At 40.8% G+C, this 12,481-nt stretch overlaps 1 protein-coding gene across 9 annotated transcripts in view; it reads right to left on the bottom strand.

Annotated features, from left to right (window-relative positions):
* Nucleotides 1-2,850: 2,850 nt before the first annotated feature.
* The window catches only part of PIEZO2 (piezo type mechanosensitive ion channel component 2), a 311,173-nt gene continuing 301,542 nt past the window's right edge, over nt 2,851-12,481 (bottom strand). For all 9 annotated transcript variants that reach the window (XR_012659159.1, XM_075084668.1, XM_075084662.1 and 6 more), the window contains 6 exons: nt 12,149-12,241; nt 10,845-11,017; nt 8,868-8,984; nt 6,823-6,902; nt 5,271-5,451; nt 2,851-4,380 (listed from right to left, as the gene is read on the bottom strand). Coding sequence is in view for 8 of the 9 variants with exons in the window: in XM_075084668.1 (XP_074940769.1) it covers nt 4,128-4,380; nt 5,271-5,451; nt 6,823-6,902; nt 8,868-8,984; nt 10,845-11,017; nt 12,149-12,241 (897 nt within the window). In the remaining variant the exon portion in view is untranslated. The remainder of the gene's footprint in view (nt 4,381-5,270; nt 5,452-6,822; nt 6,903-8,867; nt 8,985-10,844; nt 11,018-12,148; nt 12,242-12,481) is intronic.

The following is a 12,481-nucleotide window of genomic DNA, read 5'->3' as shown; positions in this document are numbered from 1 at the left end:
GCCACAAGGAAATGATTTTGCAATTTCTTTTCACAAAAGCTGTGGGCTAGGTTGGAAAAATGCCTTTTGTGACACTGCCACAAACATGAAATTTATTACTGCTGACATTGAGTAAGAGAATAGAATAGCAGAGACTATTTCAGTTGGAAGGGAGCTACAACAACCATCTAGTCCTGACCAATTCAGGGCTCACCAAAAGTTAAAGCATGTTATTAAGGGCATTGCCCAAATGCCTCTTGAACACTGACAGGCTTGGGGCATCAACCACCTCTCTGGCAATCTCATTCCAGTGTTTGGCCACCCTCTTGGTAAAGAAATGCTTCCTAATGTCCAGTCTAAACCTCCCCTGGTGCAGCTTTGAACCTGCAGCTTCTTTGGAAACACTAAAATACCAAGTTCTGTAAGGAAAGTAAAAACATTAATTCTTATAAAACAAAATTGATTTTATTTTAAGGCTGGTTTTTCTACCTAGGCTTATTGCATTGAAGAATTGCTCCTGTATTGAACAAAACAGGAAGGTGCCTTAAACCTGGGAAAATAACCACAAGCATCTATTTTAAGTCTGACCTGGTAGCCTTCTAAAAGGCCAGTCAATCCCATCCATCCAGTTCAGTCCATTTGTATAGGTAAGGGCTTACGTTACCATCTTGTGAGCCAAAAGTTCTTGGTTACAAGGATGGAAGAGGGAAAACAGGACCTTTCCCTGGCAGTGCTCAGCTGTGAAAAATTGGGCAGAGGGGCTTACTGAGGTATGTCTGTAGGTACAAGTATTTCTGTATAACTATACTGTTGCTTTGGACCCGATGACTCTATTCTGACATTTTGGAGGTGCTTGTTACAGCAGCCAATACACTGTTTTTGATAAGCTGCAATGTCTCTGGCAGAATCCTAAAACTGTGGCATAATTCACATTGCAAAGGACCTCAGGAGGCTTCAGGTCAAACCTCCCATGCAAAGCATTGCCAGTTACAACAGGTTGCTCAGGGCCTGTCCAGTCAAGTTTTGAAAACCCCCAAGACTGAGGATCCCACAGCTTCTCTGGGCACTTGCTCCAGCGTTTGACCACCCTTATGGTGAAAAGAGTTTTCCTCCTATTTAATCAGACCTTCCCTTGTTGCAACTTTTGTCTGTTGCCTCTTGATCTATCGTTGTGCAGCACCGCAGAGCTTGGATCCACCTTTTCTATACCTTGCCATTACGTAGTTGCAGACACCAGTAAACTCTCCCCTTGGACTTCTCCTTTTCAAGGCTGAACAAGCCCAGCTCCCTCAGCCCCTCCTTGCACGTTGTGTTCTCCAGCCCTCTGCCAGATTCACTCCAGTGTGCCAGTGTCTTTCTTGCACTGGAGACCCCAAACCTGCATGCAGTTCTCCAGATGTGGTCTCACAAGTGCTGAATAGAGTGGACTAATAAATTCCCTTTACTTTCAGCTGTGCTTTTGTAAATGCAGCCCAGTATGCTGTTGTTTTCTTTGCCTCAAAGGCACGCTGCTGATATATATGCAACTCCCACTCTTGGTGCTGGCTCCTTTTATTGAGAAGCTGCTCCCTACCCACCTACCCAGTCTGAATTGCTGCATGGGGTTAGTCTGCCTCAGATGAAGGACTTTGCATTTGTCTTAGCTGAACTTCATGAAGTACCTGGCAGCATACTTCTCCAGCATTTTGAGGTGCACATTGAAAGGCAGTCCTGCCCTCCCTGTTAACAACTGCCCACCCCATGACCCAGGAGGGCAGCTGACACAAACCTCCCCAGACCCAGATTTGGTGTGGTCCACAAACTTGCTGAAAGTGCACTCTGTCGTGTCCTCCAAGTTGTTAATAAAAGCATTAGATAGTACTGGTCCCAATACTGATTCCCTAAAGAATGCCACTAGACATTGGCTGCCAATTTGACTTTATCTGGATGGCTGGGCTCAAAGGATGGTCATCAGCAGTACACTTATCACCTCTTGTAGTTAGCTATCCAGTCCGTGTCACCAGTTTGACTATAGGTTGTTTTTAAAAAAGTAAATAAAAAAAACCAACAGAAGAATCCTTTTATTTTCAAAGTTTGATCAATCCATGAAAGAAAGTGCAGCACATTTCTGCAAAGCTGAAGTAACTGTACAGCTCATTCTGCAGATAGATTTTTCTCACCAGAAAGGAAGTGCCTGTTGAAGACAAGGAACAAGGAAGGGAGCCAGGACCAACTGTGGCCAGCATGGTTCTGCTGGCTGGTACCTTTAGAAACACATTACACCCTTCACGCTTCTCCTTCAAGTCCTGCTCGCCTTAATATCACTGAACACCCAGGTGAGGATCCATCTAACCACAAAGGACTTTTTAGCATCCCTGTTGGATGCTGTGCCAGGGCTGCTGTGTATATTTTGATTTTCATTCACAGGTCCTATGGAAGAAATGGAGCAAAACCCTCCAGCTGGGAATGCTGCCTGGCTGTATGAGCAGCCACCTTTCCGTTACGCTTCAGAGGAAATCAGGTTGTCTTCCAGTGAGTTCCAGTCACCAAATGATTTTATTGTTACAATATGATGAAGCGATTTTTATTTTGTGCACTTCATGGTGCTCAAAATGTTAGTTTTCACAGTATAGAATGGATGTGACAGCATTTGTCATGGAAGCACTCAGCAGAGTAAATTGCAGCTTCATTTAATTGTGCTGTTTTATGAAGTTCTGCAGTAAAATGTGCCAGCAAATTATGTTGTATTAGTTTCTTTCCGGTGATTAACTAATCATTTGTATAATAAATAGCAGCTAACTACAAGAGAGAGATTTATTTGTCACAGAGTTAGAAGAATGTCAAACTTTTCCCATTTCATGTAAAAAGGCAGAGGAAAAAATACTTCTAAAATGACTTTGCAACATGTGCTTTATTTTAAGTCGTTACTGAATCAAAACTACACAGTATACCCTTTTAACATACCTTACCCACTCAATGATTTTTTTTCTCAATAATTTTTTTAACATGGAATGAAACCTACACTGCAATTGCAAATTTTCATGCTACTATGTTCTCTAATGAGCCATTTGTGTCACTAATAATAGTAATTTAAGAAAAAGGCCATTTTTCAAGCTCATATGTTCATCTATATTTGGGAACTTAAAAAAAACCCGTCTCGGATGTAAAAATGTGAATTGGAATATGTAAACATTTTCGTATACCTGAAACGCTGGAAGAAGAATATCAGCTAACAGCAAAACAATGGTTGCCTTAAATCATCGAAATGGGAAAAAGCATGTCATGGGGAGCAGAGAGAAGCACACACTATTCAGTCTTTAAAGGGTTATAAGAAATGAAGTAGCTCCTTAGGTCATTGAATTCACTTTCTTTTCTCACCTAATGGAAAGCAGTAACTTTGAAGAGAATGGCCCAGCTGAACACCCTAATAATTCACCATAATTATTCTAGCCATTAGTTAACCTTGACGAAGTGTCAAGTTTCAGTTGCTTTTTTTTTTTTTCCTGAGAAAAGTCATTGATGTTTGGTGGAAATGTCTTCTGTGACTGTACAAATAAAATAAGGCATTTAAAGAGATTGTTACTTGTTTTCTTTTTGCTAACAGAGGCTTGTCCACAGTGTCCTTTGTACATCAAAACCTCTGCTTTTCTACAAATGGGTATGGCTAGAATGTCTTCAGTTCCCACTGCGGCCCTGGGTCTTGGGTGTCCTGAAGGCTAGTCAGCGTCCCATTACTGTAGCTTGAAAGTCAGTGATGTACAACAGCATATTGCACAATCCAATCCGTATGGCTCCAGAAAGCGTTAAGAAGGTACACTGGAGTCATCTGTGGGTTCACTCCTTTTCTCCTTAAGTTGTAATGATTGTCTGGAGAATTAAATTAGCCAGACAAAGATGCAAACTTTTTTGTTGATTAAATTACAAATCAGTCCCCAGATTGTAGAGGAGTGGCACATTAAAAACAACAAAACATCCAACCTTCTTCACTGTTGATCCTTAATTTGAAAGGCAGCATGGATTCCTAAGGCCGTAGCTTCCAGGACTCCTTCAGTGAAAAATCATTGCTACCTAACTATAAAAGGCTTAGCTCTTAAGAGAATATTGTGCTTTATTTTTTCCTTTAAAATTCAGATGAAATCAACTTGATTCGCAGTGTGACACCAAAGAGATCAATTAGTTTTTTCCCTAGTCCACTTGATCATAGTCTCTGGTGAGCGATACAGGAATATTAGTTTGGCATACAGGTCTTCTTCTAGTTCCAGTTCTCCAGTCTCCCGCACTAAGAAAATGTCAGTACACAACTTCAAGATTCGGTCTACATTGGGTAGCTCCTCAAACATGATGGAGTGAGAGATCCCACTGAAAAATTCACGGACAAACTTCCCTATCACCAGGACAACCGAGGCATATAGTCCCATGATGCTGAAAAGAAAGAAAGGAGAGTTCAAATAATGCCTTGAAAAAGGGTCAGCCAAGTGTGAGGGAGGTCATCTACACGGCTAAGTGTAGTCTGTCAGCTGAGTGAACATTAACTTCTAATTAGGATCTTGTTTCTGCTGTGCTGCCCAATGAAGGAAAATAAGGTCTCTTCAAACACCACAGAAATCTGGGAGCACAAACAGCTGAAGCCGCTGACTTAAATGGTTTAACCCAGTTGCTGATGGTCTCATATCCTGTTCTGCTACAGCCTGGAGGTCACAATGGGAAATTTGACAACTGCTGGCTGCTAAAGGCAAATGATCCGTCAGGTTTTGTATCTAATATTTTCTATTAAAGTGCATGTAACTGTTGACAGACTAACGTTTACCTGTCCTCCCTTGATAATCCTCCTATGAGGCGTTCTCCAAAATTGTGCCAGAAAGGCATATGTCCCAGGAAGGCACAGTCTCCCACCTTCCTCTATCTGTGGAGATGTATTTCGTAACTGTTTCGCACCCAGGATCCTGGCTACGAGATTGGGAAAGTCGTCAAAACTGGGCAGAGTTTGGGCAGAAGTTGACTTGTAGCTAAACTAACACCTTTTGAACTATTTTACATCAATAGGAAATTGGTGTGAAGGGTGTTTCTGCCTTTTTTCCCAGTAGAGAGCAGGTGTCAAGGGTAGTACCATTCCTTACAAATAAGAAGCATTCTATAGATAACATTGATAAACATGAATTTGAAAATCTCACAAAACCCCTTTTCAAAATGTTGTGATGTTCAAACACTACAACAACAAAAAAAGAAATAAAACCCCAAAGCGAGCAAATAGTGTCAACTCTACTTCTACCTTATCTACATTACTTTAATTTTACGTAGAGAGTTCTTCTTACCCATAACCAGCCAAGAATCCAAGGCTTGGTGGACTGACTTTATCACTGAATATGAAGAGTTCAAGACTCTCTTCAGATGTTTTGTATCTTTTTCCAAGCTGATTCAAAACCCACCACTCACGAACTCCCTCCTCAGACACATTTTTGACCAGGGAAACCGTAATGTTTTCCCATCTGCAGTCTATTGAAAAAAAAGAAATGTTAATATATATACCAAGAATCGCAAAAGTCAAACTGTTTTGAGTCAGATACTTTAAATATCTGCATGATAAAAGGACTGAGCAATGTAGGAGTAAAAGTTCGTCATAATTCTCCTAAAACCCGTTTTACATTATTTCTGTACAAAAGCATAATATCTAGACTTCTGCGGTTTTCCTTCTGCAAATCTCATCTGAATGTTTATTAAATAAGTAAAATCTTTCATATCACCTACATTTTCTTCTATACAAGAGTCAAATCATTTCAATAAGTTTTGGGCCAAAGTATCAGTGATAGTCAGCATGTCTGCATTTCAGGCCTAAAGAAACACATTTAACCTGGAGGGATAGTGGTTGGCTTCTATATGTCAAAGTGAAACTATCACTGTAAATCATTTATGTATTGGTATAAAAGATGTTATTCTCTTATCTCAAGAGAAGCATACTATCCTGTTACGCATACTGATCGCACAGACAGGAGGTGAACTCTGGCCCTCCTGGTCTCTGGGGAACGCACATTAGCAGTGTATACATTAAAGCCCTTTTGAGGAATCTCAGATTAAGAGACTAATGACAGTGAAGCACTCGTAACTTATTGCTACTCATAGAGCTAGGTTCAGCCTCAATAATAATTTTTCCCAGTTAATCTAATCACGCTCACCGAACCTTGAACAGTGATGTACGACGCAGTAATGTACTACATACTACTACTACTATGCCCGAGTGCAAAATTTAACCTCTGTTGAGCAAAGTGTTCTTAGATAAAGACTCGTTCCTACTCTTCCAACCCAACAAGTTTTTCACATGCACGTATGCGTACACGGGTGCTTGTATTCTGTATGTCTGTGAGTACCTGTATGCGTCTGACTGGGTAATAGCATTCTGAAATTCAATGATTTATCGAAACTGGATTCTTTGTGGCTGATAAGGAAGGAATAGCTAAAAAAAAAAATAATCATTCAGTGTCATTATTTAAGCTGAGGAGCTGCATTTGCAGACAGGCAGCACTACTGACTGTTTGTGGTAAGGTGGCGGAGAGATGCAGAGAAGTGAAATTTGTCATCACTTCTTCAGAAAACAAGGGAATGTGAGTCCTGAAAGCAGACTTGAAAGAAAGGAGCTGGATTTCATCCTCAGAGTCCTTATTAAATACAAAGCTGAAATTAATCCAGATGCATTTTCTGCCTTATACTGTACTACCTCATCTCTCCCCAAGCTTGCAGGTACCAGGTAGAAACCTCTGTAAGTGCGTTTCAGCCTGAGGTGTCCCAAAACAGCTCAGTGAGTGTGCAAGTGTGAGTGCTGGGTTGCACTTCTTTCAACCATACTCTGTCTTCCGTGGTCTGGACACATACCTGTCAATAGCTGCTTTATGGGTTTTGCCAGAGAATCACTAGGAGCCTTGATGTAGTATGGGTACACTGTCTCTAACGTTCTGGAAAAAATGAGAAAGCAAATATTTCATATTTTTATACCTCTAAAATAACTTAGAAATACCTAGCAGAGCTATATACAGTTCCCAGTAATTCTTGGCTTAAGCTATGATTTTATAGCATTCAGATGTCACATCTGAAAGTTAGCTGGATTTATTAACTATGTTCTGTCAGTACTTCAGCAGGGAGCTCTATCCATAATGTCGCCATTCACACGCCATGAATCCCACACACCTGGGGCATGTGTGTTTGCAAGGAATGTAGACTTTATATTTTGTTCCTCTTTTTAACAAAGCTGCTCTTATAGTCAGCTATATGAGCAGCACAAAGAAGGGCAACACATCACCGGTAGTAAACAAGCTAGAAAAATACGTAGCTAGAAAAATATGTGGTGAGAACAGTTATTACTTCAGAATTGCAAGATGTTTCAGTAATAACACCTGAAAAGAGTGAGCATTTTTGCCAGAATCTTTCATCGGGAAATATTTTCACAGTTTGTAGGATTTCAAAGTTCATTATTGGACTCAAAATTAAATCACCTTAACTGGGAATAATTACCAGCATCCAGAGAGAGATATGTTTTATTAGAAGCAGAGATACTGTCCTAACTTTTTCCTCAAATGACTGAAAAATTCTAGGGAAGGGGAGCTCTCAGGGAAGTCCTGTGACACTTTGCTACACTGCATACACCAGGCTGAGGAAGAACAAAGGCGGCCAATTTAAAATCCCTCCTTACCACTGCAGCAGGCCCAAAAGATAGGTAAGAGTTCAGCAGCTAAGTTGCCCCAGCAGAGGTGGTGGCAGAAAGCTCCCTGCTGAAGTAGTCAAATGGCTACTAGCTGCCACAACCATTTTTTCTTTATGACAATGTAAAAAAAGCTTAAATGAAAAATATTATTGAAACACAGGCAAATGCAGGTGTTTCTTCTATGTTACTGCTTGTGTCCTGAAAAAAGAGAATTACGAATGAACTACTACTTCCCACAAAAGAGCAAAATCTGCCCTCCTTGGCACTACATCACCTTAGGAAATATTCCTGTATTCTCACACAGCAGAAAAGTAAAAGAGGCGTAAAATATTTTTTTAAATGCAATGATCGGATGTGCAACAGCAGTCTGTTTGGACGTACAAGTGTGCGTGGGTGCAGAAAAGACAAATATCATTTCCACCTACTAACAGATATGAACCCCTCAGAGTTTTCACTATCCCAGCTGGCCTCAGCTTTAACTTTTCAACTCTTGTGGCCACAAATCAGATCAGGTGGCTTTCAGGGATGACGTGTTGGCTTAGCAGTATTTAGAGACTACTGCTGTAAAGTAATCCCCAGCGAGCAGGCAGAAGAGGAAGAGCCAAACTCCTTTCAAATCTGAAAGGAGGCACCACTGCTGTTAATGCTATAAGGCAATATCCATAGAATAACGTTTGATATTCATACGAAGAGCATGCTCTTTCTGTCTTGTGAATTTCCATTACAGGAAAAGATCTGATGTCAGAAACGACTGCAGATGTTACCCTTTGACTGCAGTGATTTAATGCTTCCTTGCCAATCTAATACTATTCAAGAATAACAATGAGAAATGCAGTCTGGATGGTTATTCAGAACAAAAAAATAATCAAGATCAAGTCAAACTGAAGTAACTCAAAGGGGAGTTTAACTGTGAATATACTCTAACAAACTTGTGCTTATCCAGTAAATCAAAGAAAAGTAATAGCTTCACCATACTTGGTGGTGGTGTTCATGGATCATGGTCTTCTCAGCCTACATTTATGATAAGAAATAAGCTTTTACCTTTAATGTTACTATTACATGACTTCAATACTGTTGGCCTTCTTGAACAAGGCTCAACATTTATTAGAGGAGGGTAGATGGGCAGAAAAATGATACGCTTGTGCAAGCCTGACTTCCTTAGGAGATTAAGTTTAAAAAGAGAAGGTCTGCATATAAATAGGTAAAGAAAATAACTTACACCTTTTCCAGTTGCTGTCCAGACATCATTGTAGCAATATCTCTTCTGGTGTTCTCTGGTAGAACAAAGGTAAGTTTATCTGATGCTATTTCGGCTTTGGCACCAAGGGTGAGATTTCTGTTGTAAGTAAAAGGGAAGACACACTGTCAGCCTGCGATGAGAACATAACCTAAACACTTGTTTGCTGAATGCTAGACCTAGCTGTCTAACTGCACTGACCCTGGCTATCCCAGTCTTTGCTAACGCATCACGCTACCTGTACCTGAGATGGTGTGTTTTCCCATGGATGATATGTAGCAGCCTTAAAGGTGTGGTTTTCTAACTGACCATGCCTTTGTATGCATCACAGGGTAATGATGACAGATTAATATAATTTTGCTCATTATGTCAGTCAAAACAGAATGGGAAAAGGAGCTTGCCTCCTCTGACTTTGGGCAACAGGACTGCCTGTGTTACCGTATGTTCTGTGCCGGGGCAGCTAAGGATGCTGCAGTCAGCTACAGCTTCCCAAAGCCCAACCTCAGCCCAGCAGAAATGTGTGGCTAAGAGGCTGATAGGACCCCCATGCCTTCCTCCAGTCTTGACACCAGTGCAGAACACAGCTGGGGCAGGATCAGCTTTCGCACAATGCCTTGTGTCGTGCCCTGCGTCAGGACGCAGCGGCTGGGTGAGGCAGCTCCTGAGCTGCAGAGAACCGTCCCTGGGAGAAAGTGTGTATGTGGCCTGAGCGACACAAAAGGCTCTTCTTACTCTTGTGGTCTCCTGGCCTAGAGGAAAGACAGCAGTTTCCCTTTACAGGGAAAAAGTGGAAGGACACTGTGGTAAGTCTTCACCATTTTCAGTCATTCTCGGTCACAATGTAATCCACCGGATATAATTTGAGGGTGAAAAAGGACTCTTTCAACTAGTGTATAAAAGTTTGTAGTTATGCAAGAATATGGGCAAACTGAGTAGCAGTACTAAAAAATAATATAAGGTTCAGAAATGATGGAGTGATGTAATTCACTAGCTAATACTGTATGCTTCCAGGAAAATAAGGGGGGTCAAATAAAGCTGTATTAAGGGTGCAGAGTCCTTGCAAGCCTGTTTTTAACTGTGGAAGGACTGACCCAGCATGTTCAGAGCTCCTATAGTGATTCAGCTGACCTGCTTCTTGGGCACAGTCTTTTGCTGAAGATTGCTATAACAATCGAGCATCTACTTCAAACAAAACAGGTAGATACTGGGGCTGTAAAGGTACTTAATTTCCATGGAGTGATGACTTAACTCCAGTTTAATCCAGCAGTCCACAGGGATCCCAGCTGGCAGACAGTAGCCGACAAACCACCTCAGTGACTGGGTGTGCTCTAGCCTGTATGGAACTACTTTATATTCTAGGCTGTCTCTTGCAAAAATTTCATTGTAAAGTAATAGTTCACTGAAGCCAAAGGAACCACAAGAGGCAAAGGTCTTGACAAAACAGATCTGTGTCATTGTTATGCTATTTACATAACAAAGTATCTGAGTATATGTGTATTTAAAAAATAGTTTGTGTTCCAGACTCCTTTAAGAGGACCAAGCATTTCTGTTTCCTCATAGTTTTTCTGCCTTAAGGAGGTCTGAGTATTCAGTTCCCATAAATGCTGACAAGGTTGTTGTTTGGGGCAGTTTATTTGAACATCCCCATCTAAAACTGGCTAAAATGTTCTTATTTTTTCTTCCTTCCCCTCAAGTCCCACTGAAAACTCCACCCTGCCTTTTTAAATAATGTACTTGGAAGTGGCTCCACTTCTCATAATTTGATTCAGGCAACAAATGTTTTCCTGGGTAACAAATGTCCCTTCTGTCTTTCTGCCTCTCACTTTCAGGTTTTTTTTTTTGCTCTGCAGTAAAACAGAATTTTCTGAAAAAAAAAAGAAAAAATGCAGCTTGGAACCGTTCTGCGTACTGAACACTTGGCAAATGATCCATCAACCTCATAACAGCCATGTTAATTACCTTTGAATGCTCCATGAAAGAACTACAGTGAACTCAGCTGAAAAATCCAGCAGTCCCTGTATCATTTTCTCTCTACTGGGAGGGCTGATGGTCCATAAAGAGTTTGAATTTCCCTCTAAATCTGCTAGAGTTATATCTTCTTTTCCATAGCCCTCTAGAAACTGCAAAGCAGCCTGTAGGTGCAGAAGAGGAAAGAAAATTTCAGGGCAGTGACATTCACAAGACACAGAACCACATTTCCCAGTCAGGCAGAACTGTAATTGTTTGTTTAATTGTAAGTGCAGTGGTCTGCACTGATTGTTCTCCTCAGGTACCCACCTCTAAAACCCCATTTTAGATGGGAAGGGGAATGAACAAAGTATAGCCAAGCTAAGAAGGCAAAACATCAAATGGCCCTGCTGTTTGAAGAACGATAGCCACATAGGCCAGTGAGTGTGAAAGTTCGTCAGGTGAATTCTGTAGAGACCATTTAAACTAAATTAAAATTTTACTCTTTATTTTGCTAAGCATCTTTCTGGATAGAAGGATGTCTGCAAAGGATAAAGCAATTTGAAACTGGTAACTTCCAAAGTGGATTAAGATTACAATATTACTGCTATAATACATCGGCTATTTGGTGGGATCTATTATCAAAAAATGTTAATTCTTGAATGGGCTAGAAGCAAGCACTTCCTTTAGAGTTATATCTGATTAAACTCCAGTTACTTTAGTAATGCAACATCTTCTACTAATTACTAGTCTTTTTGCTGTAGAAACTTGCGATAACTTTGTGCGTGTCGCACCAGAAGTAGAGAGATTATGTTTAAATGTTTATGTTTTGACATTTTAATGTCAAAACTTTTCTAGACCATACACACTTTCTTTTGACAGCACCACGTCTCCTCACCGGGAGCTGAAAGCTGTGTGTGCTACAGGAAGGAGCACGGGACTTGAAAGTGCCAACACCGTTGTGTCCCACAGCACGTTTGCTTTGGCAGCACATCACCAGCATCAAGTCTCCTAAAGGTTTGTGTCATTTAGAGAGGAGGTTTTTATTCAGGCGACAGGACAACTAGGGTTTCTGTCTTTTATGATTTTGTGCAAAGATGTCTCGATTAATGGTAACTTGTCTCATCATAACCCAGCCCTGTCCTGACAAATGATCTGTCTGAACCTTTACTCATGCAAACCCTCTTTATGGAAACATCTTCCAAATGATGGCAGCGCTGCTGGCCACTTATAACTACACAAACAAAACTCACAAAAGGCCTCCATGGAAACATGCACACATTTTTAAGTAATGAGGTATTCTACATTTCACTTACAGTATTACCCCTATAGCTTCCCAGAAACGCACTGAAACCAGTCTGATTCAAATCCTTGAGCTGACTCTGCTGAGCACTCATTGTAAAAATAGGCTGGGAAACAAAAGAATACACACTTGTCACATTTACTTCACATCAGCTGCTACATACACAGTACAGCACCCTGTGCATCACCGTCCAAGACAATTATGGCACTCAGTTCAAAAGGAGAAGGCTATGATCTTATTCCACTGAGAAGCAAGCTACCTCCAATTATCTTATATTTACCATGTCGACCTGTAGGCAGTTTGTCTGAGCATACCTGAAGTAGGATAATTTATTCATATTCCACTG

This window comes from Phalacrocorax aristotelis, chromosome 2 (genome assembly GCF_949628215.1).
Source record: "Phalacrocorax aristotelis chromosome 2, bGulAri2.1, whole genome shotgun sequence".
Taxonomy (NCBI): domain Eukaryota; kingdom Metazoa; phylum Chordata; class Aves; order Suliformes; family Phalacrocoracidae; genus Phalacrocorax; species Phalacrocorax aristotelis.
This window is presented reverse-complemented; position numbering and strand designations above follow the sequence as displayed.